The sequence below is a fragment of the Pocillopora damicornis genome, chromosome 7 (genome assembly GCF_964200805.1).
Source record: "Pocillopora damicornis chromosome 7, jaPocDami1.2, whole genome shotgun sequence".
Taxonomy (NCBI): Eukaryota; Metazoa; Cnidaria; class Anthozoa; order Scleractinia; family Pocilloporidae; genus Pocillopora; species Pocillopora damicornis.
The window spans coordinates 15156736-15184558 of NC_142676.1; the positions used below are offsets into that span (position 1 = coordinate 15156736).

The window sequence follows — 27823 nt, forward strand, 5'->3', positions numbered from 1 at the left end:
CCAAACAATAATCACAGAATGACTGTGAAAAAAAAGAAACGGGCTGTTTCCATAACATAAGGTTCCCTTGTTCGTTGAGTGGTCCATGTTTTTATAAACTCGGAAATAGTGCTGAAATTCACCTGTACTGTTTAGATTAGGAATTATGACAGTAATCGTTCGACTAGCATTCCATCTGCTATGCTTCTAATCACTTCATGTGAGAGATTCAGGATAAACTCCAGTTGGATGCGCCCCTTGACTCGTACACAGACTCAACCTGTTTTTTCCTTAAAGAAATAACTTCGATATCTCTAGCAGCATTGACTAATTCTGAAGCTTTGCTCGAAGAAATATTCTGGATGAAAATGGGTGAGATTAAAAAAGCTGTAGTCAAAACGTTGTATTCAGTTTCGACCTAATTCAGAAAACACGAACTACTTTTGACCACAAGTGTCGCACGTGACTATTTATGATTCTGAGTGACTGAAGAGGGGTAAATCACGTTATCAATCAATCACATTATCAATCACATTATCAATCACATTACCATCACCACTTTACATAATCAACTCAGTTAGTAGGACCAAATTATTATATAACACCAAGATAAGCTCTAGAAGGAACGCATTGTTGCGTGACTAACTTGTTGAAAGTGAAGTGAGTCATCCTGCCGTGTTGGGCAAGATATAAAATCAACAGAAATGAAATTAAAACAGTCCATCATGTGAGTCTCATCGTACATTTAACAGCAGCACTGCATTGAAAAGTATTTATCTTAGTCATATTGCCTGATGATGCGACAACTTTAGCGGGTGTCATCGATAATATATAGATTTAGCCAAGCCTAAAAGCGGAGCTCGCATTTTTTTTTTCTCCGCACGTCTCAAGGGCACAATGCCTTGCCCCGGCCAGGACTAGAACCCGGGTCGTCCAATTCGGAGCCCAGTGCACTGACCACTGGACTACTGAACAAAACTGTGGCGTTGGCGTGCCCGCGGTACAGTTGACCACGCATGTTAGCACCTTGTACGGTCGTACGGTCGTACATCCAAATTTTTTCGGCTTGATGGGTTACTACTATTTTGTATAATTATGGGGCTACGCTCTGCGAGCCCCGCTATCATAAGAGTCAAGTTGATTGAGGAGACTCTACCCAGGTGATGAGTTCTGCTCAGGTTGTCGTTTCGGATTAAACTTTGACAAAAAAATTTAGCCAAGCCTAAAGGAGAAGTCGCAAATGATTCACCTTTTCACTGGTCTTCTTTGGTAAGCGAACCTTAAACCATCAAAAACTCAAAGCCTTGAGACCGAAGCTAATACATATCACAGGTTACGAAAATGATCGAATGATATCTTACTGACTAACTGACTAAGATAAGATCAAGCTGCAAATGCCTACAGTTGAAGAAAGTGAAAATTTCAGGCCAATAAAATTTACCGCAACAAAATCGAGTTCCTAATTTCCGACATACTCGGTGGAAGAGTATAACAGAGTAATTTAGTGTTATCAACGGGGTTGATAAAGTAAATTTGCCACCGTCGAGTTTCAAAACTGACGTTTCGAACGTTAGCCCTTTGTCTAAGGCAGTATGTAGTGTGTCAGTTCGTATAAATGACTTTAATTATTCTTTTTGGAGGCCTTCCCCTTTTTTTTCCGAGATGTTATTTAAAGCTGGCTTGTAAGTTGGATCGCATTTCAAATTGTAACCCTTCCGTTTTGTTCAGCAAACTAGCTGTGTTTTTCTTAGTCAGGGGCTTTACCACTGGGTTTCATTTTTCATCTCACTTCTAGGTTTTCAGTGTCATCAACACCAAACCAGATATGAACACCAAAGTTTTACCTATATAATAGATAAAAACCTGATGCCAATTTAGAAATTCCAACAGTAGATTCTTTCAGCCAATTAAAATCAATTGTTGAAGGTTTAGGAGTAACATTCAGAGAGTTGTTCCACAGATCTTTTATGCTAGTTTTTCTAAAATTTTGTTCAGCAAACCAGTTGTGTTTTTCTTAGCCAGGGGTTTTATTACTGGGTTTCATTTTTCATTTCATTTCTAGGTTCTCATTGTCATCCACACCACACTAGACATGGACACCAAAGTTTTATCTGTGGTGCTCCGAGGCCATGGGAATTGGAGAGGAGGACTTTGCAGAACAATTCTCTGTGAATGACTTTCTTCCATCAACGTCACCATAGCTGCGCCTGATTCTTTTCATTTCTTTACCACTTATGTTTATAGCGGGAGATATTTTTGTGAAAAATTACTAATTGGTCACACCTGGTAGAGAAATGATTAAAACAGTTTATTTTTGAAAAGTGCAAAAATCAACGAGGCCACCATAGTAAATCAACAAAGTCTTTTATTACATCTCCTACACTTTCACATGATAAATAGACCAGAGAGATGATGTAGCTATGAGCTCCCCCCTCGCTCCTGTTCTTCAACTCCGACCACAAGTTAAGTAGAACTCAGCTTAAAAGCCTTTTACCCGTAGCCACCGCTCAGACCCATTTCTTACTTAAAGGGTCTTTCTACGACCAGATAGATGGCGTAGCTCTGGGCTTCCCCCTCGCTCCTGTTCTTGGTAGTCTATTGGTAGTCTATTTTTGTTATGGGACATAATGAAAAGTTATGGTTGGAAAAGTGCTAGGGCTCAAAGGTATTATTTTACCGCCGTTGTGTTGACGATACATTTTGTTTATTTCATTCGGAAAATGATGCGCTACTATTTTTCAGGTACATAAACTCCAGGCACACCAACATTAGTTTCATTAGGGAAAAGGAAATAAATCATAAAATAGCATTCCTAGATGTTTTAATCAACAATGACACTCATGTTTCGTAATAAAACCTTTACGGGCCTATCGACTAATTGTTTCAGCTTTATATCTTATTCTTTTACACCGGGTCTCATTCGCACTCTTGTTGATAGAGCCTACAAGATCAACAACACATGGTTGGGTTTCCACGAAGACATCAAGAGACTTACTAAAATTCTTAAGAAAAATCTTTTTCCAGCCCATCTAGTTGAAAGGGTTGTCAATCGGTACCTCACCCCGGTTTCCGTTTCAGACACTACGCCGACCTTTTATAACAAATTACTTTACATTGGCCCTTTATCTGTTGTAACAGAACAAAGGGTTTGGCACCTTGCTAGGCGATATTGTAACAACATAGATATTAAGTTGGTTTTTCCATCTTTTAGAGTAGGTAATATGTTTGGTGAGAAAGACGCTATCCCTCTTGGGCTCCGTGCGTGTGTGGTTTACAAGTTTTTCAGGCCTTATTTTCACTATTACTTAAGTAGTTTTTATAACTGCGAGGATCGCCTCTATATTCCAGTTCACATACATGATATTCATACATTTACATTCATTTATCATAAGTTAATTTTAGAGAGGACAACCATGATAATTTCGACATCACACTTTGGTTTACCAAGTTCCACAGGATTTTTAAAACTTAAAATTCAAATGAATTCGTAATTGTTGCATCTGATACGGATCCAAGAGTTCGCGATTAAGGGGGGGTGGACCAAACTTTGATTCAGAATACACAAAATTTTTGCTTTTACACCATAGCCAAAATGAAAAATATGGTAACATGCGATCCCGTAGTTGCAAGAGCTTTGGTGTCAGACAATTTTTTAAAAATTTTTTCCTGAGAACGAGGTTGCTGTAAACTAAGCACCCTTCTTACGTAAGAGGTTACCATAGTAGCGTGATTACGTATGTGCGAATGATTTAAATAAAGCAAATGAATGTCACGCAACGGTCAACAGAGATGGAGTAAACACTAAACTGAATAAATTTGAAAGCACAACAATATTTCCACGGTTAGGCTTATGTGCCATCCAGACTATTACGGTGTTCAACCTTTTTTCCTGCTTGCATCTGTTGCGTTCTCAAGAAAACATTTCTTGCGGACCGCAAATGAAGCAACCCCCTTCCCAAGTCTTTCTTCGTCCGCTCTAGTTAAAGACAGAGAAAACCCTGAGGCTGGGGTTGGAACGAAGCTTTTGGAGAAGCTGATGTCACCGTTTTCTCTTTTTTCTGTTTTGTTTTGTTTTGTTTTGTTTTTAATGGGATAATAAAACAGCCCTAATGACGCCAGGATGCCGTCAACCATTGTTCCTGCCAGCATTTGTTGCGTTCTCAAGAGGGGAAACAATTCCTGCGTCTCTATAACAGCACCGTTTCGAAAATTCTCCTCCATTATGAGTTATAGCGCAGGTGCACATCGCAGAAAATAAAAAAGAATAGTTTAAAAAAAAAGAAAGAAGGAATTTTTGATGTAAAAATTACTGCAGCAACTTAAAAACCAATGCTTGACGGAAAACGCTGAAAATGGATTTTCTAGTTGCAATGATATTGGTAACATTTTCACATAAAATCGATGAGTTCATTTCCACTGATTAAAAAATCCAAGATTTCTCGTAAAATGTTTGGAATTTATAGAGTAACGATGGAAACATTGATGACTATCACTCGGTATATAATTGAATTTATCTTTTATTAGGTACCGTGATCCAATAGAATTTCAATGAACTTAAATTAACTCATCCTCTTGTATATCTCTAAAATTATACTGAACAATTAACCACGTGGTACTCGACATTAATAAAGACGGCAATCAAAATATTTTAACACTCCTTTTCAAACTATCTCTTACACCCTAATGTATCTACAGTGCGGAAGGAATTCAGAATCAAGTGAATCAACTGAGCAACCATTCTCACACCGAAGGAACAATTTTCCATTGCTATACTTAAAAACTATTCACCTCACTGTCGATGTGTCAGTTAACTCATTTAATCTTGCAATTATTACAATATTTTCGGGCGCAAATACTCATAGGTGAATACCGAAGGATATTCGGTGTTCGAGTAATCAATTAGAGGGCGTCTTCAATGCCATCCACTATTGGTATAAACTAAACTCCATTATTCGGAGCGTACAGAAAGTCTTCACGATAAAGGATTACATGATTCTGATATTATTTCTTGGTTTAATTAAGTCAAGACCCTCTGGTTGTAGATCTTTTCGTCAACTGCTGCCTCTGGCATGAAAAATGTCACTGAATGAAAGTTCTTGACTCAGTCACCCATGTTAATTCCTCACAGCGGCCAGTGGAAAACTGCTCTGATGAAGACGATGGACACTGCTTGACTCTGTTACCGAGGAACAACAAAGAAGCCCTTTAATCTCCTTTTTTATGTCTCTCTTAAGGAAAGAATACGCCAAAGGGTTGACGGCGCAGTTCAACATTAAAACAAGGATTTTATATTCAATATCGTAACATTCGCGGCGGCCCTTGAAAACTAAAAGAAAACTACAGCGAAAATACAAACCGTAGCACACAAGAAACAATCCTATTACAATCCCCATCATTAGAATGGCAGACTTCTCCTGAGTTTGGACAAAAACCCGATGGTTGAGGCGTAACTGTTTAGCTAACGAACGAGCGGCTCGATTATGCTTAAACACAACTTTTAACATGGACACAAAACAAAATATTAACATCATACTTGGAAGCAACTCGAAAATCATGAGTATACAAATCAAAATATCCACAAATGATTGAGCAACAAAAAGTTCTATCCCGAAAGATGCAATAAGAGCGATTGGAATTGCCCAGGAAAGTGAAACCATCAGAATGACTCGGCGACGCTTCATAAATGTCAAGTATTGTAAAGGTTTCGTGACGGCAATGTAGCGATTCCGGACTAAACTGCACAAATTCGTCACCGACGCAAACGCAAACAGGTTTCTTGAAATCCACACTGTCCTCGAAATAAATGGATCGTTGCACATATCCAACGCCTCACACGCAAACCGCGAAGGAACAGCGCTCATCCCAACACAGAAGTCAGCCACCGCGAGCGAAACGATAAACGCGTTAGTTTTAGTACGAAGCTGCCGTTTGTTACAAACGAGGAAGATGATAAATCCATTTCCAGTTGTGGTCAGGATGGAAAGAGACCAGCCAAGAATCCAGAACCAAGCTTTCATTTTGCGATCATAGACAATGGTGGACTCGTTGATCGAAGAGGAAAATTGCGAATTGTAAAGTATTATGCAACTTTATTTGCATACTACTTTACAGCTGTAGTTTAAGTGCAATGCCTTAATGTGGCGTACAATTACAAACAGGCAAAACAAAATTCTATTGCGAATAGAATGTAATATGGCGCCTTTAAGGACATCGGGTCACTAAAGCTCATCATCAGAATTGCCCTGCCTCTTTTGTGTCTTGTTTTACCAGAGTAGGTCTCATTGTTTTCTCAACAAAAATAACATTAGCCTTACGGACTCGTGCAATTTTCTTGTCTTTGTAAAATTTACTCGTGCTTATTTATACCAAATTGCACTAGAAATTTTATTATCATCTGTACAAATTGCTCGTTTATAACAGGAATTCAAAGACATTGATTCTAGTCATATCAGCGACTTTTATACCAACATTTGCCTGTGATGTAAAGTAAATGATAATTAACAAGAAAAACACTGACATCTATTTTATCCCTATGACCAGAAATGTTTCCATTATTAGTTGCCCAAAAAGCATTTTTAAAATGTGGGGATATCACGTGCTAAGTGTTTCAAGAGGTAACCTGTTACGTTAGCAAGACAAGCCGAGAAGCAAGCTTGAGACATGTTCTCCTCCCAGCTATACCGTATTAAGTTACATTCATTGATGTGCTTAAATTGTCACTAATTAAGTAGACATACCACTAAAGCAAAATATGCTAAGACTTCTGTTAGTTAGCTTCAGCTGAGTAATAACTAGTGTCCTTTATCAACCTTCACTGTTCAACCTTCGCCGTTAGTCATTTCGAGAGCCTGAACAATACACAAATTGTAATCAATTTAAAACTTAAGTTTCTTTTTTATAATTTTTATGGTTGATTATCACATTGAGATTTCATGCATAGGAACAGTAATAAGTCAATTCTGGGATATTTTAACACCCAATTCGCGATACGAGTGGACATTTTAAATGTTGCGAAATATCTTTCCGAGCCTCGTTAATACGGTAAAAATTCAAGCAATGAGCAAAATGCCCACTCGTATCACATGTCAAACCATCGAATGAGGGATTTATTTTCTCCTATTATTTCTTTTCCAAGTATTTTGGCTTTTAGTTTCGAAATACATCTAAGTGCATTGTCTGAGGATCGTATCGATCGTATAAAGGCACGCGCAAAAAACCAGAACAGCCTTAGTTGTTGATATGCGTGAAGAAAGTCATAGATATCTGTTCAACCGAATTTAAGTTGCCTTCACTAACATGTTTTAAATCTCATAGCACTAAACTGTATCAACACATCTGGTCGTCATTAGCTTGAAAAATTAATACTTAATCCTCTTTCAACTGCATGTCATATGATGAGAACCTTAGTTAGAATTCGCTTCATTAATTTTTGATTAAACTATAAGAAATTGCGATAAAACATTTCTTAAAAACATTTTAAGATTTCCAAAAAACGACGACATTTCGACGTTGGCTAAACGTCATTATCAAGTCAAAAAATGATTTGTAAGTTGTAGTCTGTCTATACCAAAATAACCATGGGTGATAAAAAGCTATACCGAATCAAAGAAAAAGTTTGGCATGTATGGAGTCCGTCTGGATATTTAAATTAGGTTTGTGATTCTTGATGAACAGCAGTTCAAAGACTAAACAATCAAATTTACCCTGGCACTTTCCTAAAATTCTGATTGGTTTTCTTCCAAGAGGTGGTTGCTACCGTAAGCTTCCACGAGATGTCGACCGATTGCCGAATATTTGTGCTCAGCAATGCGTTGATGAAGGTTTCGGGCTGTGTACCCGACATAATCTGCATCGCGCAGATCACGTCAGAAACAGTGTACAACGCATTGCCGATTCACTATTGACGGCTTGATTTCTTTGGGTTGGAGATCTTGCCCCAATTTCTTGCTCACAATGTAGGCTGCAATGTGGGGAGAATCTTATGGCTAAGATCGCGCAACTGCTTCCGAACCGCACCAGCGGCCACTAGATATTTGAATGGAAGACTAATTCTTACTGTGCTACTATCATCGGTGTTACTTTCCGCTGTGCCTGCCGAAGGATTTCTAAAAATAAAATTATTGATAGCGGAATCAATAAGGCCTGCAGGGTAGTCGAGACGACTGAAAATGGAGCGCAATTTGACGCATTCTGCATTAAAAGCCTCTGTGGTAGACGATTCAGTGTTTTCAGAATATTTTTACCGCACAACCTGCCGAGGAAATCCAAGTGAGATTTCACGATATTATTCCCGCGTCAAGTGATGAGCTTTTTTTAAAATGGAAATCATTAGGAAAAGGAACGGCCTCGATAAAGAAACTTGCTTCTCGCTCGTCTGGGAAGGACTTTGGAAAATCAATTCACTTCATCTCACCCAATTTTCCGCGAAGTATTACGTGACTCTGAAATATAATTCTGTGGGTCTAAGAATTATTATTAATCACTCCAAAGTACAAAGTACTCCAAGCTTGGTTTCAGTCTTCTCTTGGCAAATTTCGTCTTGCCTATTCTTGTAATCAAACTACTATTGTTCTGTCAAGAAAAGGTTCTGTTTTTATAGGTAATAACATGATATCGAGTGCAAATTGGTATTTCTAAGTACGAGTAAATTTTCAAAGACAACATATTACAAGAACCCGTAGCCGGCGCAAGTGCAATTTGTCGTCTCTTAGAAATTTATTGACGCTTATTACACCAAATTGCAAGAGAAATAATGTCGTTACTTGTCAATAATTTACATGAAAAAAAACATCACAGACAGACAGGACAGACGAAATTTGAGGAGCGAGCGCGCGCTTTTTAACTCGTGAATTGCGCGCATGCGCAAGAGCGAGTTATAGATACGATGTGGGAAATGGCATTCGCTCGCTCGCTCGCTCGATTGGTCGATTCCTGTAAACTTTTTTTAGATTTTAGGCTTTTGAGTGCATTTTATAGTTTTTGGCGAGCAATAAACAGACGAAATGGCGACCTTTGTTGCTAAGAATAGTGGTGGGGTGAAAAAGAAGCCAATGATAATCTTAAAAGAGTTTTTTTTTTCGTTTTAGTTTCAACAAGCGGCGCCAGCGACTGGCAGGCATGCAAGGATTCACACTGAAATAACAGAACAACCTTCGTTTTTCATAAAATTGTAATTTACAATCCTTGAACTTGAAAACAATCCGAAGATTCATTAAAAATATCACTTACTGCGAAGCGCTCGGAGTTTACAGATGTTCAAAAGCTTTTTCTGTTATAGCGTGAGATTGAGGACAAAATTGATCATTACGTTTCGTCGCGTGTGTTTTTCCTGTGAGAAGCAACAAAAGATGCCGGCGACTGACGAAATAACAAGTTAACACGAAAATCAGATAACACCTAAACAAACAATTTTAGCTACCGATTTTCAGTGAATTTTTAAAGAACAATTTTCTTTTAAGTTTCAAGACAATCTGAAGATTCAACATACAAACAACGTACTAAAATGCGAAAGTTACACACCACAAAATTGATAAATAGGCCTGAAATGAAATTCTATCTTGTTATTGATCATACGTTGCCTAGCACGTGACCTAAATCTACCCAGGCGGAGATCCAAAATGACGGTGGCAGGCTTGGCTTAGTTATATCACTCAAAACTCGTTCCCGTTTGTCTCATTTGATAAAGAGGGAATCGTTAATGTTTTCATTAAGACAGTATTGCCTTGATTTTCTAATATTTACAACGAAAGACAGTAAATTTCACTTTTCACCCACATTTACTTCCAACCTTTTCTTTTGAACCAGAAACAAAAATGATAGACGTTTCAAACACATGACATCATCCACCTTGTCAAATGTAATAGCATGATCATTTCAATTGTAATGCCTTCTTATCCCAACGTTACTTTGTTTCTTTGCTACATTAGCGAACACTGAACTACTGCTCGTACTCTAGATATGACAATCAACCACAAAATTCCCTAAACCAGATAACATTAAACATAATCTAAAAAATCATGTGTCAATTCACGAGTTTGCTCACAGAGCACTTTGATTGTAATTTACACTCGTGTCACAACTTTGCACTCGTTTTCAGCCAATCAGAAGCGCGTAATTATTTCATGTATACTATCAACAAATTTATAGCATTAGATTTACTCCTTTCGATCTAAATTGGAGACGCCAGAAATTCTGTTTAGGATGGCTATAAAACCGACAAATTATTTGGCATAAAGAAAAAATGATAAACAATTGTAGACTGTTCGATGCTTATTCTCAAAACAAAAAGAGAAAAGATGATTTGAAACAGAACATTCGTCAATGTCATGAACTTACTTTGCAATAAAAATTGTCAGAAATGAAAGCCTAGAGTCATCATTACTCTAAATATCTAAAAACGGCAATTTTGAACTTTTTAATCCCATGTGGAGCTTAATGTAAACTTTAACATGCGCAAAAATAATCATTCTAAGTGCTCTAATAACTCGTATGATGATAATTTAGATCAATTATTAATAAAAGAGTCTTTATAGCGTTTATCGGTGTGACTGTGGAAGTGTAAGAGCAAACCGGTGTTTGTTGGTTTTCGGTAAACACGAGTTTCAAGTTTAGTTCCGTTCTTGACGATTTTAATGTAGATAAAAGAGATCTTATTACCAGTGGGAAGCTCCATCGTAAAAGTAAGACTGGAGTGTAGGCTATTCAGAGTAGTAAGAAACACAACAGCAGCAGCGCAAGGCATTCCTAGCACTCAAGAAGTAGGGGGAAACACAAGATGTACACTCATGAAGTAGGGGGAAACACAAGATGTACACTCATGAAGTAGGGGGAAACACAAGATGTACACTCAAGAAATACGAGGAGACAAAAGACGTACACTCAAGAAGTACGAGGAAACGCAGGACGTACGCCCAAGAATTAGGGAGAAACACAAGACGTACGCCCAAGGAGTACGGAGAAACACAAGACGTGCACTCAAGGAGTACGGAGAAACACAAGACGTACACTCGAGAGGTAAGGGGAAACACAAGACGTACACTCGAGAGGTAAGGGGAAACGCAAGACGTACACTCGAGAGGTAAGGGGAAACACAAGACGTACACTCGAGAGGTAAGGGGAAACACAAGACGTACACTCGAGAGGTAAGGGGAAACGCAAGACGTACACTCGAGAGGTAAGGGGAAACGCAAGACGTACACTCAAGAAATAGGGGGGAAACACAAAACGTACACTGGAGAGGTAAGGGGAAACACAAGACGTACACTCAAGAAGTAAGAGGAAACACAAAACATACACTCAAGAAGTAGGGGGAAACACAAGACGTACACTCAAGAAGTACGAGGAGACACAAGACGTACACTCAAGAAGTAGGGGGAGACACAAAACGTACACTCAAGAAGTAGGGGGAAACAACAGACGTACACTCAAGAAGTACGAGGAAACACGAGACGTACACTCAAGAAGTAGGGGGAGACACAGGACGTACACTCGAGAGGTAGGGGGAGACACAAGGCGTACACTCAAGAAGTAGGGGGAGACACAAGACGTACACTCAAGAAGTAGGGGGAAACACAAGACGTACACTCAAGAAGTAGGGGGAAACACAAGACGTACACTCAAGAAGTAGGGGGAGACACAAGACGTACACTCAAGAAGTAGGGGGAGACACAAGACGTACACTCAAGAAGTAGGGGGAGACACAAGACGTACACTCAAGAAGTACGAGGAGACGCATGACACATGACTCAAGAAGTAGGGAGAGACACAAGACGTACACTCAAGAAGTAGGGGGAGACACAAGACGTACACTCAAGAAGTACGAGGAGACATATGACACATGACTCAAGAAGTAGGGAGAGAAACAAGACGTACACTGTAGTGTCTAAAAATGAAGAAGTATGCCACAAAGGCAGCCACGAAGGCGAACAACAACAGTACACACAGTACACGTTTCTTTAATAATCTTCCCGCGCTCACACTTTCCCGGATGTATACTTTTTACATAAACAACCGCTGTCCTAGTATACTACATTCCCTCTCTTTCTTCGCTCAGATGGTTAACCTCGAAAGACAGAAACATAACAAACTTCCACTTTGTTTAGATACCGTAAAAGTTCAATTCGATTCCAAATGTTCAAGACAAAAATCACGCTAAACATAAACATAGCCTTGGCCGTTCAGCTTATAAAACAACGTTTCAATGTCACTCATGTAATAACAACGAACAGTAATATGAAAATGCCAATGTCACTAGTTTTAGTACAGAACGTAGTCACTCAGAGCCTTTGGACGGCTCGTAACTCTGCCGGATCTTCTCACATGCGGCTCAGCTGTAGGTACAGTAGAAGGTACATCTTCTGGTGGTGATTCAGCCATTGGTACTTGATCCTCTGCCACAGGTGGCGTCTCAAATGACTTAGGTTCAGTCCGTGGTTTAGCGTCCTGTTGTGGCGTTTCCTGTTCTTCTGGATCTGGCGTATTAAAGGACTTAATATGCTGAAGGCTGCGTTTGTACTGGACACCTTGAGGCGATCGCAACACCACCTGGTCCCCATAACGAGATATCACCTGATATGGTTCCTTCTCATAGCAAGGTGACAGCTTATTTTCTTTCTTCTTCTCAAGCAGAACACTGTCTCCTTCTTTCACATTTCGATCTCTGGCATGGAACTTCTTGTCCACATAGTCCTTGTTAAACTGCTTTCTCTGATTGTCCCGATCACGAACGGCTTGGTCGCTCACTTCTAGCTCCTCCTCTTCAACGTTGACTAGCTCAGGCATTTTAGTTGTTAGCTTTCTCCTAAACAATAACTCGGCGGGACTCTTTCCTGTGGTTGAATGTGGCGTGGACCTGTACGCCAAAAGAAACCTGTTTAGCTCCTCTCTCCAATTCTGTCCTTCTGCATGGGCTGCTCTCATGGACTTAAGAAGCGACCTGTTTTGCCTCTCTACCTCGCCATTAGCTCTTGGCCATAGAGGTGTTGTGTAACGGTGTTCAATCCCCATTTCATTCAGGTAATCTTCTACTTCTTTGGATACAAGATTTGAGCCATTGTCGGTACGCAGACCTTTAGGCAACCCATGTCTTGCAAATTGGGCATCCAAGCAATGAATGATGGTTTTGCTGGAAGTTGTTCGGATAACATCAACTTCTATCCACCGGCTGTAATAATCAACGAGAACTAACAAGTGTTCTCCAGAAGGTAACGGACCCATTAGATCCACAGCTACTTCTTCCCATGGTTTGTTGGGTAACGGTGTTGACTTCAATGGTGGGGGTGGAACGTTCTTTGTAACCATCTGGCACCCGTAACACTCTGCACATCTTTTCTCGGCATCACGATCCATAGCAGGCCACCAGACTTTTGTTCTAAGTCTCTCCTTTGTCTTTGTGACTCCTTGGTGCCCCTCGTGTGCCAAACTAACGACTCTCTTGCGAAGTGCTTGGGGTATAACAATTCTTGTCCCCCGGAGAATTACATGGCCAATAAAAGTCAACTCATTGCGCACTGGCAAATACTGCTTGGGGGCATTGTCCCATTTCCCTTCGATGAGACAATTTCTGAGTGCTTGCAACTCAGAGTCTTGTGCTGAGACTTGTTCAATCTCTTTGATTCTCAATGCAGCGGGGACAGCATGTAGAGCTATCGCGCGTACATATCCATCATCTTCCGCGGAATTGTCTGACGCCGGTATCTTCGTCAGTCGGGAAAGGGCATCTGCGATGTTTTTTCTTGAAGGCACATAGCAAACTTGATAGTTGTACGGTTGTAAACGCAGTACCCAGCGCTCTATTCTGGCTGAAGGTTTAGACTTCCTGGAATAGATGACTTTAAGTGCTTCATGGTCTGTCACCAGATCAAACTGTGGAAGCCCGTACAAGTAGAGGTGGAAGCGTTCACAAGCCCAGACTAAGGCTAGTGCTTCCTTTTCTGTCTGACTATAACGACGCTCCACTTGACTTAAACTACGACTAGCATAACAGATGGTACGGCTTTCCCCATTCTTTTCTTGCACCAGCACGGCGCCAAGTCCAACAGGACTTGCATCAGCAATAACACGGGTGGGTGTGTCCTTATCGAAGTAAGCTAGGACTGGTGCACTTGCAACTTGACTCTTCAATCTCTGAAACGACTGCTCCTGCTCCTTGCCCCAAACGAACGGTTCCCCTTTTCTTGCAAGTTTTCTGAGGGGATCAGCAGCGGTAGCAAAATCGGGTATAAACCTGGCACTGAATCCAACGAGCCCCAAGAAGCTACGGACTTCTGAGGGTGTCTGAGGCTGACTTGCCTCTGCAACAGCTCTGACTTTTTCCTCCGTTGGGCCGATGCCATGCTTACTCAGCAAAAGACCCATGAATACCACTTTAGTCATTCGGAAAGTGCATTTTTCAGCATTCAAAGTCAGCTGCTTCTCACTAAGACGTTGCAACACACTGTGTAAGTTCTTATCATGTTCTTCAGTGTCTCGACCATGAACGATAAGATCATCTGCTATGTTTGACACCCCTTGTAGACCTGCCATTGACTGGGTGATGATATGCTGGTACTTCTCTGGTGCGGCATTTACACCGAAACTCAAACGTTTGTAGCGGAATATACCATCATGGGTGGCAAAAGCAGTGATATCCCTTGAATCAGGATCCAGCTCAATTTGGTGAAAACCCCACCTTAAATCTAACTTCGAGAAAACACCACTCCCATTAAGACTTTCAAGGACTTCATCTATGGTTGGTATGGGCAATCTTTCCCGAATAATGGCCTCGTTGGCTCTCCGCATGTCGACACACAACCTTATGTCCCCGGACGGTTTAGGAGCAACAACGACTGGGCTTACCCACACCGTAGGCCCCTCGACTTTCTCAATTATGTCCTTTTCAAGGAGTTCGTTAACCTTGGCAGTTACTTTGTCCTTTACAGAAAAAGGTACTCGTCGCATTTTTTGAACGACTGGAGTTACACTGGGGTCAATGTGTAGCTTCAACTGATAATCTTTAAGTTTTCCAATTCCCTGGAATACACTGGGGTATTTTGCTTTGAGTCCTCCCACGAAGGTACCATCAACAGTGTTACAGTCTCCTGTCCCAAGAGTTCCCGAGAGATCCACACGAAGGATTCCAAGATCTGTGGCGGACGAATATCCCAGCAAACAACGCCCGGATTCAACAACAATGAAATCTGCCACAACCTTTGTTTTGGGTACGGAAACTTCTGTCTGAAACTGGCCCTCAATTTTAAGCTCTCGACCCCCATAAGCATACAATCTCTTCAGACAAGGTTTTAATTCAATCTTGAGCCCCTGATACTTAAGTTCCTGCAGTGTATCTTTACTAATGAGGTTACTTGCAGAACCTGAATCAATCAACACATCTCTGCTGATTCCACCAATCTTCACTGAGATGACGGGTTCAGAGGAATTTGACATAGCACATGTCTGTTCTTCTATAGTAAAAGCAAAACTGTCATCCTCACCTGACTCGTTACAATGACCCTCAACATGATTTGCCTGTCTCCCCTTACCATGACGCTGCTGTCTGCCTCACCGTTGTTGGTTGTTACCTTGTTTTCCAGGCTTCGAGTTCCTTCCCCCTTTGCAACAGCTGGCATAATGACCATATTTACCACACTTGCTGCACTTGCGACCTCGGGCGGGACAATTTGTACTTTGGGCAAAATGACCTTCTTTACCACAGTTGAAACAAACGCTTTTCCCTTTGTCTCCACGCCCAGGACGTTCTTCAACTGCATGAGTACCTGCTCCAGGTTCTTGGCTTGGCATGACCATTTGACCTGCCTGCTCGTGTGAGGCTTCCCACTTTCGAACTTTATCCATTGCTGCTTGCAGAGTAATATTAACGACTTCCAATAGCTTCTTCTTTAGCTCAACATTAGGCAACTTTTCAATCAATTGATCCCGTAAATTTTCTTCCAAAGTTGGACCAAAATTACAATGACGAGCTTGTTTACGTAAACGAACCATGAACTTATCGGCGGTCTCTCCCTTTGTCGGCGTAAGTTGACGAAAGACATGACGCTCGTACGGTACATTGTCCTCGGCTCGAAAATGAGCATCCAACTTTCGCAGACACACCACATACTCATTATCCTCGTTAGCATTCAGTGGTCCAGGATCTGGAATATCTTCGTAAATATCTTGTACTTCCATACCTGCTAAATGAAGTAACTGAGCTGTTTTCCGAGAAGGATTCGTAATTCCCTTGCCATCGATGTAATACTGATACGATCGTTTCCACTGTCGCCATCGTTCCGCGACCTGAGAGGAAGACCCTGTTAAATCTAGAGGTGGAAGCGCCCTTTCTACTGAATTCGCCATCCTCGTCGCCAATTTGTAGTGTCTAAAAATGAAGAAGTATGCCACAAAGGCAGCCACGAAGGCGAACAACAACAGTACACACAGTACACGTTTCTTTAATAATCTTCCCGCGCTCACACTTTCCCGGATGTATACTTTTTACATAAACAACCGCTGTCCTAGTATACTACATACACTCAATAAGTAGGAAGAGACACACGACATAAACTCAAGAAGTAGGGGGAGACACAGGACGTACACTCAAGAAGTTAGGGGAGACACAAGACGTAATCTCAAGAATTAGGGGGAAAACACAGGACGCACACTCAAGAGTTAGGGAGAAATACAAGACGTACACCCAAGAAGTAGGGGGAAACAAGACGTACAATCAAGAAGTACGGACACAAGACGTACACTCAAGAAATAGATGGAAGCACCAGACGTACTTCTTCTGTGCTTTAGCCGCTTTCAGCGTTTATTTACAACAGAAAAGAAGACAGTCACGGCTCCTCTATTTGTGTAAGAAAAGTGCTGATTCATGAGTTTTATATTTTGTATGATCTTCATTAATATTATCATTACTTATCATCATCATCATTATTATTATCATCATTACTGATCATCATTATTATTATTATCATTATTATTATCATTATCATTATTAGGGTTAATTTTACTCATTTTACTGTCTCAGCGAAGTGATCAGTTTGTACATGATGATAGGGATATTTCGTGACGGCGTACATGAAGTGTTAGTAACTGAGTCACCAGACAGAAAGCTCAGAGGATACTTCGCAATCCCGCGGACATGTTTTTTACTAAGCTTTAAGGTTGAGTTATGTCGTAAATATTGATGGACTTCGAGTCAAGTTCATGTAAATGGTATCAGTCAAAACCAATACATATTGTTTCCCATCCATCAGACCTCCGATCGATGGCTCCTTCCCCAAGATGCTCGCGATTCCGCAGAAGAAAAAACTTTCCTTGATCATAAAACTGATCCAAGCATTCAAATAGATCTTTTCAAGTTGTTATCATCATTATCATTATCACTCTCAGTCGGTCTGAATATTGTTACTAGTGATCCTCACTTACTCTTGAATTCCATGGACTCATACTCCCTGAAGAAGATGACCAGCAAAGTAAACATTTGTTTGACTCATGGACTTTTGGAGAGAAATGAAAGCTGTCTTCCTCAATCCAAAACATTCGTCTGTTAACTCTCTTTCCGGCTTGAAAAAGGAGTCTGCCACTTCGCCTTCCATTTGCTAATTCACTCCTAAAATGAGTTCGTTGTTCTCCCTTCCTCTGCCATTTACATTAAAGATTAAAATGTACTTGGTAAAAGGAAAATTCTTATCTCGCTCATTTAACCACTAGATCAGTTCACACTTTGAGGATGATTGTTGTTTCGCTTCATCAAAGAGGCAAAACAGAGGCGTCTCTTTAACTCCTTGTTTATGTCTCTCTTAAAGAAAGAGTACGCCAAAGGGTTGATGGCCGAGTTTAACACTAAAACAGGAATTTTATATTCATTATCATAACATGATACGTTAATATTCAACAACAAAACTAAACTACATCGTAAGTAGATCCCGTAACACACAAGAAACAGACATATCACAATACCCATCATTATAACAGCAGACTTCTCCTGAGTTTTAAAGAAAATCCGATGGTTGAAACTTAATTGTTTTGCCAACGAACGAGCACCCCGTGTGTGCTTAAGTACAACTTTTAACATGGATACATAGCAAAATATTAAAATCACTCCGGGAAAAAACTCTAAAATCATAAGCAGAGAAATAAAAGGGTAGAATAGAATTGAGTTCACTTTAAAAACAAGCTTTTCTATTGTAATAACAGTAACAAGGGTGGTCGGAATCGCCCAGGATGAAAAAACCATTTGAACGACTCGGCGACGCGTCATAAATGTCAAGTAGCTCAAAGGTTTTACTAAAGCAATGTAGCGATCCACGACTAAACTGCAAAGGTTTGTCACAGACACGTAAATAAACAAGCCCCTAATGGCCCATGAAATATGCTCAACTGATGTTGAACTTTCGCAGCCATCAACCATCTCACACACAAACCGCGAAGGAACAGCCGTAATCCCAACACAAACGTCTGCTATTGCGAGTGACACAATAAACACGTTGGTTTTGGTACGAAGCTGCCGTTTGCTCCAAAAAAGAAATATAATAAATCCATTTCCAGTTATGGCCAGAATGGAAAGAGACCAGCCAAGAATCCAAAACCAAATTTCCATTTTATGATCAGAGACGATGACGACTATTTGTGAATCAACGCAAAGGACGTATGATACATCTGTCAGACACCACTGACGTACATTAATTAACAATTATTAACGATATACATATGCATGCGAGGCACGCACAGTTAACGTAAGTGCTATATGTACATATATTCTAATGAAAAAATTACTCAGTTCTGATTGGCTAAGATAAATGCTGTTTTCAGGCCATTCAATGCGGAGGGTTAATTCAGTGCAAAGAAAGTAACAAACCAGACATTCTGGTTGGTCAATAATCAAAGAAACTCACAGATAGCCATTCAAATGCGAGCCTTGGATGTCGCAACATTTGGCTACGCTAAAAATTTGCGAGCGAAACAATGGCCGGCGCTTTAAGTAGGTTTTCTTTCGTAACCGCAACAGCAATACAGCAGCTGAAAAACAGCTCTAACAGCGAAAACACTATAAAAAGCACTGCTTTTTGGTTCTCGGTTTAGAAAAATTGCCAAGGAAATCAAAATTACGAGCCGATCCAGCTTAACACTTTGCTCGAGCGATTCTACGCCGAAATTAAAAACAAACATGGTTAAACCTCGCAAACGACAATTACTTTCCACTCCATCGAAAGTGATTCGGACGCAGACTGAACAATTCATTGAACTGTTTTGCCGGACTTTGAACTCTTTTGCGCCTGATAGATGTGAAAATATCATTGTATATTACTGTTTTGATCGCACGCGGTTGTTTTGACCGAATGCACTTGATGCGCGCGCTTTGCTTCTGCGTAATTATGATGAGCTATCTCGTATATTTTTTTGTATATTATTAATACGTAATCACATGATTTTTCTCGTGCACAGTTAATAGGGGACATGAATTGTTGTTAAGCTTAAGATGACCTGATGTCTTAGCTAATATTTTGTGTAAGTGTTATATATATAGGTAATCACATGATTTTTCTCGTACAGTTAGGAATAGATAAGCACTTGTTAATTTTTTCAAAGACCACAAATTGCACTCGCCCTACAGGCTCGTGAAATTTTGTTAATCTTTGAAAAAATTTACTCGCGCTTATTTATTCCCAATTGCACTCGAAATCACGTGATTATCTATACATATAGCACTTACACAAAATATTAGCTGAGACATCTGGTCATCTTAAGCTTAACAATAATTCATGTTCCCTATTAAGTGTGCACTGTTTATATAACATAACAATACTTTATTTCAGAATAACATACAAAAACGTAGTTATTAAGAAAAAGGAAACCCAGAGGTTAGCCCTATATCAAGGGTCTCCTAAAGAAAAAAATTTAAAATTATTTAAGGTCATAACATGCAACGTTGTTAGTTTCACGAAGTTTGAACAATAAGCCAGTGGCAGCTGTTTAAAACTTTATTTGCTTTTGCATAATGTTCACTGTGCGTGCGAGGCGTAGATGTTTATTAGTTTCACAAAACATTATTGCAAACTTTGACAATTTTATACATTGCCCTATTAGAAGTTGTTTTGAAACAATAGGCCTTGACAATAAGAAATAATTGTTGAGGAAATTTTTAAACTATTAAAGCCGTTTTTCACTCTATTCCCCTAAATTTAACAGCATTAGGTTCCACACAAAAGGTCACATAAAATTTAGCCAGAAGGAAGTTAACTTTTGCGAAAGAAAACGCTTTAGGACGCGACGAATTTGATCAATTTATTCTCCTAATCTTCACTAAATCCTTCTACCTCCCAAACATAATTCATATGCAACATCTCCATACGATACCAATACGTTTCTTGCAAACAGGTTAAAAGAACAGACAAGTTAGAAGGTGTAAAACCAAATTCTCTTGTCCAATGTACAAGGAAATGACTGGAAGTTGGTAGAGAGAATTACTAATTGGATCGTTGGCCTCCCGTACCTCATGGTACGCCGATGTCTGCGCGAGGGCTGGAAGGGAATAAGTGAAATTCTCTCGCTGACGTCACGGCTCTCGATAGCATCCGGGCTTGACCGAGCCAAGAATGGAGAAGGACTAACTTGGCTGAAGCGTTTCAAGTCTGTGAAACTTTGACTGAACGATCTTGCTGATTCTGATAAGTTTCATAACCTAAATTTTTAGAAATTTTTAAAATTATGGTCACTTAGACAAGAATACTTTCTGCAGGGACTGATATCTCTATTGAAGAGCCATGTAAGAACACCGCTTAAAAGCTTCAGTAGAGACCTAAAAAGGTCACTACCGATAAAAATTCTTTCAGTTCACGCTGTGAGTTTGCACACTGAGTTTTTTCCAGTTTGACACAAATAGTTAAAAGCGTCAAATTGTCATTTTTCCTTATAGCAATCGACAATCAATGGTGCTGTACAGACAGTGCTCTTTTTACGGGCAGCATATCGTAAGTAACGACCAGTGAAGCCACCTCCGTGCTTCAGTGGACCGCTGTGAGAACTTTTCATTTACGCTCGTTGCAGTTATTGAATACCAGCCAATCACAGCCGAGCACAATGGTTCTTAAAATAACGCGTATCCAGTCAGCCTTATCGCCTGAAGAAAACTAGTCGGAATTGACTACATTGAGAGAAACATTATACTATACTACAGGAAGTAATGATGAGGTTTATCCAAGCAGTAGAACGCACTGACTTTCTATCAGTTTACCGACATGTTAACCTATGCGGGATGCAGGGGGAAAATGAGAAAAGTTTGTACGCCACGAGCAGAAGGTGAGTGATTCACAAACTTCTCGGGTGTTCTCTCAACACACCAAGTGGGTTATTACGCCAGGAAACCGATATTGTTTTTATGAAATAAATTTAACTTTCAGTGAGTTTACTGGTGCAATGAAAGATAGATTTTTGACCAACGAGGGCGCTCCAAGTATTTCAGTTACTTCATAAATTGTCGAATATCATATGCACGTCTTAATTCTTGATGAATATATGATTTTCATATATTTATAGTCATTTATTTACCACTTGGAGAGTTTATTTGTAACCAACACAATAACCAGCTCCTAGTTAGCTTGTTAATTCAGTTGGTAGAGCGCTGCACTGGTATCGCAGCGGTTATGGGTTTAAATTCCGTACGGGCCTGAATTTTTTCAGGCCTCATTTTCACTATAAGTTCAGTAGTATTCATAACTGCGAGGATCGCTCCTATATTCGTTTCTTCAACCGCAGTGTACACATATGATTTTCATATAATTACAGTCATGTATCCTGATGAATAATAAATCGATTTCCCAAAGTGCTCCTCGCACCACCTGTTCCCTTGGCAGGCTGAGTGACATAAAGCTATTAGAGGCTTTTACTCAGTTTATTAAATTGACCTGGTGTGGGTGACAGGCAACTTGATAGCTTTCTTGACATTTAAACGTATAAAATCAACCATCAAACATTTTTGATAAAGCCTTTTACTTCTGGTCTAAAGTTATAGTTAGAATGTCCCGAACAACCAAGTTTCTTTTCCTTCTATAAAAACGCAATCATTCTGATCACTAATCACTCAACTTGATCTCTTAACTGGGGCCAGTGAAAAACTGCTCTCTTTAAAAGGATGGATCCTGTTACGCTGTGGCGATGTGGCACAACAAATTCGTCCCTTTACCTCTTTGTTAATGTCTCTCTTGAAAAACGAATACGCAAAAGGGTTGATGGCAGAGTTTAATACTAAAATAGGGATTTTGTAGTCAGTATCATTACATAATGATTGAACATCCAAAACATAAATTAAGGAACAGCGTAGAAAAATCCCGTAACACACAAGAAACAAACTTATTACAATCCCCATCATTAAAATGGCAGACTTTTCCTGAGTTTTGAAGAAAGCCTGATGGTTAAAGCGTAACTGTTTTGCTAAAACACGAGCGGCTCGATTATGTTTAAATACAACCTGTAACATGGATACGAAGCAAAATATTAAGATCAAACTTGGTAAAAACTCTAATAACAAAAGGACACAAGTGAACATCGTAGAGGCAAATGATTTAAAACCAACACTGCTAAGAGCCGAACCAATGCCCAGGGCGAAAGGAATCGCCCAGGATACGGAAACCATTTGAATGACTCGGCGACGTGACATAAAAGTCAAGTATTTCAAAGGTTTCACAACAGCAATGTAGCGATCCAGGACTAAAATGCAGAGGTTTGTTACAGATGCGTACGGAAACAGAAACTTTGACGCCTTTACAGCCCGAAAAATAGGTGAATCACTGCAGGCAGTTACAGCTTCGCACGCAAACATCAAGGGTACTGCGCTCATCCCAACACAGAAGTCCGCCACTGCAAGTGAAACAATAAACGCGTTGGTCTTAGTGCGAAGCTGTCGCTTGCACCAAACAAGAACGATAATAAATCCATTCCCAGTTATGGTCAGAATGGAAAGAGACCAGCCAAGAATCCAAAACCAAGCTTTCATTAATAACATTGAATCTACGCTCTTTGCCGCTTTTGCTTCAAAGAAAAAGTAGATATTTCGCAAACATATTAATATATTTCCTGAGAATAGCAAACAGATCAGATTACAAAAACAGGTCATTTACAAACCCCAGTACAAGTATACGTGCCACGAAATCTTAATGAGGAGTATAACAGATTTATTTTCTTTTCTGAAAGGCTTCAAAATGTTCCGTACCGAAACGATATCTACTCTTTGCCCTTCATTCATTTAGACACCGTTATAACTTCCACAAAGCGAGTAGCATCGGTTATTATATACGGGTTAAATCTATAGGATGCTGATTGGTTGATAGGGAAGCTTTCTTCTTTTTATCATCACTGGAGAATTTATATTTGATCGTGACTGGATGAGCGCTCTTCGTCTGCAATGAGTTGCTTCCCAGTCAAACTGAGTTTTGGAAAAAGTCCAGAGACTCAGAGATTGATTTTGATCGACTTGACGCATCTCCGCACAACAAGGAAGGCAATCGGCATAAGGCAAAATGCTCGGTATACCTGTCTGTAATTCTGATAAATCATTTATAAGTTTCCCTTAGTGGTCTTACACCACCTGCTAAATGACCGATATAAGCCTTTATCTATAAATGTGACAGGCAACTCGATAGCCTTAATGCCATTCAAATGATGATGAAAACAATCATCAAACATTTTTGTCCTATACATAATTTGTATTTTTAAATTACAACATTTCTAATGATTGCGTTATGAAGTATTTAGTTAGTTAAGTCTGATTTAGCGTTGTTTATTTCTAACATTTAGTCACTATTTGAGTTCAAAGTCCGAAGTTATTTGGGTTTAAGCTGTCACGATGAGATTACTAATTTTGACTGTCTTGTCTAACTTCTATAACGGTTTGTCTACTGACCTTGCATTGGACCCACACGAGTTCTTGTTTTGGCTTACGCAGTCAAATATTTTTTTCTATTGATCGGAAGCATTTAGTTCGCTGTTGTTCATTTGAGAGATTCTTGTTAAAGAGGTTGGGTCAGTGTTCTGACGAAGGCAAATGTTTAATTTTCCAGGATCAGCCGGCGGTTGACTAACATGCCTACCGATGGAGAATATAAAGGCATGTACTTGAAAGTTTTTAGTCAATGAGAATGAGAGAGAGAGAGAAAGAGGGAGTAATTTTCGATCAGTCATTCAGAGGCAGAGTGGTTAAAGAGAAGAGTGAAGTGAATTTGTTGTAAGTGGAGAGTCTCAAAATATTCTCCAGAATTCCAAAAATGCTCAGTTTATCTACATTTTCACTGATTTTCGCCTACAAAACCGGCAGTTTGAAATTAATTGGATATTTAACTTAATAATTTAATATTGAAAAATAGCTGACTTCATTAATAACGCGTCTTTGTACTCACAACTCAGAACCGTTACTGCCGTTCGACAAGATCACAACCGCTGAGATCACGCGTAGGTCATGTCGCGTGTCCTGAAAGCTTCAGTCCGAATAGTTTTTATCACGAGATTATGGTTGCATTCAGAAGAGCCTTGATAGCGCGAATCTAACGCTGATGTAGTTATTCAGAGTCCTCAGTTAACCTTATGAAAGTTGAATAAAGTGATGAAAAATTCCACCGTTATGTTCAGTTAGTTCATTTGACTCTTATACTAGGTATATTCATAAATTTGGCCAGGTTTCAGTGTCATTTTCTCAAGTGGCGAATCAAATCACTCTGACTTAGGGTTAACGCTCGAAATATCAGCTTTTAAACTCTTCACGGTGGCCAATTTACGTTATCAACTCATTTGATAATACTTAATTACCCTGTTATACTCTTCCACTAACGCAGCACCACCGTTTCTTTAGAAACTTAACCCCTTTTTGTATGAATGACAAGACCACAACAATTTTCCACGAGCGTCTCTTTGTGCTTTTATCTTAAATCTCTGCCCGATTTATCCTAAATGTCCGAACATTTTCTGATATCTTTCGCCAAACGCTCGTCTTCTGAGCCGCATTTGGTTTGCTTGATGTTCATACGGAAGACTGGTGACGAGAAACTCGATTAACTTAGCGGCCAAGCCAGCTTTACGCTTCATGGCTTTCACAAGATAGTCGCTTATCAATAAGAGCTTCTTCGCAGTAGTCGTTGATAAAGAAACTAGAACGTAAGAAACGTCAATAAAGTTGTTATCATTATTATTATTATTATTATTATTATTATTATTACTTATGATTGTTATCATTTCTATCATCATTTGACCGTCCCTTCCGATCACACTTGCGACAACGGCTAATTAGTTCATTATCATAAGAAAGAAAAACCCTCTGATCTTTATAAAACCCCTTTGATCAGGTCCACTGTTTTTTTTTCCACGACTAAGATCGGCTTGTTTGGGTACCAATACGTATGTACGCTAGCCAGACCTATATCTCATGAAGGCCTGAAGATATGAGCTGGCCTGGCCGCTAAGTACCCTGAAACCATGTCGAAGCTAAAATATGGCGGCCGAGGAGGAGTGGTATTTTGAGGAAGAAGGCTGCCTCCAGTTCAGTGGCCGTCCAACTTCTGTGACTTTTTCACCTACATCAAACTGCTTCATCTGTACGCTCAAAGATGGAACGGTTGAAGTCGTGGATGCGCGTTCTAGTCTAGGTTTGAAGCGGACAGAGCCGGCAGTATCAGGTTTGTACAAACTGAAGCATGTGTTTTTCATGCAGTTAGATTACGCGGCTTCAAATGTTTGTAACTAACGTCAGATGGATATGAATCACCTACCCCTAATGCTACTTCGTTATCGTGACAGGAGTTTAAACTTTCAAATGGTCAGTGCTTTGTCTTATGCGAATTCTAATTTTTGCATGTGTTAGACTTTATACATGCCCGCGTACATTGTAAAATCAAGATCAACTCCTCAATGATCGTTTTGAAGACACAGTACGTAAAGGTTTTTTTCGTTAACAGAGAAGGTGGTCATTTCAGCGTGTTGCACTTAATTTTTTGAGACCAGCCAAGAAATCATTGATCATTATTGGTGTACAGCTTTTAGAATGGAAGTCACAAACTTTCAATTTGTAAGCCAAAGTTATGTCATATATTGACTTCAAGTGCATTAAAGCACCATAGTTATCTTAAATTTGAAGTCAAATTGCAAGTGAAGTATTTGTAGGCCTGTGATCAATAAGAGGATCTGAATTGAGTTAACCAACTAGCAAAAAAGGGAGACAAATACAACTGACTACCAACAAAATGCAAAAAACAATTACCCTGTAGTGACAAGGTTATATGAACCCACAACTGACGTGTTGCAACATTATCCATATTCATAAGATTCAGTTAATTATAGAATTTCCTGTCATTAAGCTTACTTATGGCTTGGAAGGAGCACAGGCTCATTTCCAGAACAGTGTCTGCTGCTTCTCATGTATTACCAGATAAATGTAAATAATTAACATGCATTTTTAATCATTAACTGAGATTTGCTGACTACCGACAAAGATTGAAAATTTTAACTAACTACTGACAGAGTAATTAAATTCTAACAGGGCTCATTTGAATAACAGCATCTCATACTCAAGCCTATAACCCAACAAAATGAATAATAAGCATGGATTTTTATCATTAACTGAGATTTGCTGTTTACCGACAAAAATAAAAAATTATAACTAACTACTGAAAAAATGATAACATTCTAACTGGGCTATTTTTCTGAACAGCTTCTGGTCCTTAAGCTCATTTATCCAACAAATATGAGTAATTAACTTGCATTTTTAATCATTAACTGATATTTACCGACCACCGACAAGGATCAAAAGTTTAAAGCAAGTTCCGACAAAGTAATAACACTCTAACGAACAACCAACATGAAGACCTGCCCATTGAGACTCTCCTTTAACCCTTTCACCCCTAAGACCTAAATAGCAATTCTCCTTATTATTTACCGTTCAGTACTTATATATAAGAATTTGGAAGTCAATCAAACAATACCCTGTAGATGATGATTGTTTCACTTCTTTGTAGGATTTTTTTGATAGTCAATTTAAGGGGAAAATGATTTTCCTGAATTTTCATTTTTCTAGCATAGTCTATTGCAAACAGTACAGAAATAAGAATTTTCTCTCTTAAAATAGCCCTCTTCCAGTTAATTTAAGTAACTTTAACCCATTTAAATTGTGAGAGTTACCAGCTCCTAATTTCTCATTACATTATACTGCTGAATCATTCAGTAAGATCATGAGAATGATGGAAATGATTGCCAACCTAAGAGGCTCTGATTGTTACACAAATGTAAATAAATTCTCTCTGTCAGTACCACAGGGAGTGTATAGAGAGGAGTATGGAGAAAGTGCATACTGGTCTACTAACATCAACTACAACCAGTTTTCACACAGTTTGAATAATTATGCTCAGGGATAGTTATTACTCCAACATTTCATTGTTTTAATTGCACAACAGGAAGATTAAGCCTTACAATGTACCTTGGATGTAGACAAACTTTAACATCTTTCATAATCATTTCCTATGTAGGAGAAGCTAAGTTCCTTCAATGTAAGTTTTGTCCTGAGGTGGAGAAGCTGTTTATCACAAATGGAAATGTATCTGGACTCAGAAAGGATCTTAATGGCGTCTTGCTGCTGGACAGCATTTTACAGCCTCCTTTCAAAGGTCCTTGCATGGAACCAGTTGTGTTTGAATTGACTCTCTCAGATGTAAGTATTAAGTATAAGGTACAGAATATTTAGCAAACAGGACTTGGAATAGATTGTGAAATGTTTCAGCCTATGATGGGATCAGTTTGGTTGTTTTTCAGGAAGGAACTTAAAACTGATGGTTTCTTTCCCCACCCAGAAGAAAGGGTTGGAGAAGGGGTGCTGGGAATGGAAGATTTA

General features: G+C 39.4%; 4 protein-coding genes across 4 annotated transcripts in view; 1 reads left to right on the forward strand and 3 right to left on the reverse strand.

The window, feature by feature from the left end:
- Positions 1 to 4480: 4480 nt before the first annotated feature.
- LOC149042766 (octopamine receptor beta-2R-like) lies at positions 4481 to 6036 on the reverse strand. Its single transcript, XM_089213506.1, has one exon. The coding sequence runs from the start codon at positions 5994 to 5996 to the stop codon at positions 5094 to 5096; it is 903 nt and encodes a 300-aa protein (XP_089069632.1). The 5' UTR covers positions 5997 to 6036; the 3' UTR covers positions 4481 to 5093.
- An 11507-nt stretch (positions 6037 to 17543) lies between these two features.
- Positions 17544 to 18571, reverse strand: LOC113668384 (octopamine receptor beta-2R-like). The gene has a single exon (XM_027184276.2). It carries the CDS (start codon positions 18557 to 18559, stop codon positions 17672 to 17674), a length of 888 nt encoding a protein of 295 aa, XP_027040077.2. The 5' UTR covers positions 18560 to 18571; the 3' UTR covers positions 17544 to 17671.
- A 3360-nt stretch (positions 18572 to 21931) lies between these two features.
- LOC113668383 (octopamine receptor beta-2R-like) lies at positions 21932 to 22984 on the reverse strand. The gene has a single exon (XM_027184275.2). The coding sequence runs from the start codon at positions 22958 to 22960 to the stop codon at positions 22040 to 22042; it is 921 nt and encodes a 306-aa protein (XP_027040076.2). The 5' UTR covers positions 22961 to 22984; the 3' UTR covers positions 21932 to 22039.
- A 2406-nt stretch (positions 22985 to 25390) lies between these two features.
- The window catches only part of LOC113668380 (dual E2 ubiquitin-conjugating enzyme/E3 ubiquitin-protein ligase BIRC6), a 43641-nt gene continuing 41208 nt past the window's right edge, over positions 25391 to 27823 (forward strand). Inside the window, exons 1-2 of the mRNA XM_027184270.2 lie at positions 25391 to 25619; positions 27462 to 27643. Coding sequence (XP_027040071.2) covers positions 25436 to 25619; positions 27462 to 27643 — 366 coding nt within the window. The 5' untranslated portion in view covers positions 25391 to 25435. The remainder of the gene's footprint in view (positions 25620 to 27461; positions 27644 to 27823) is intronic.

Excerpts from the sequence above, each read along its gene's own strand:
- LOC113668383 (XM_027184275.2), bottom strand. The coding sequence starts at position 22,960 with ATGTTATTAATGAAAGCTTGGTTTTGGATTCTTGGCTGGTCTCTTTCC.
- LOC149042766 (XM_089213506.1), bottom strand. The coding sequence starts at position 5,996 with ATGAAAGCTTGGTTCTGGATTCTTGGCTGGTCTCTTTCCATCCTGACC.
- LOC113668384 (XM_027184276.2), bottom strand. The coding sequence starts at position 18,559 with ATGGAAATTTGGTTTTGGATTCTTGGCTGGTCTCTTTCCATTCTGGCC.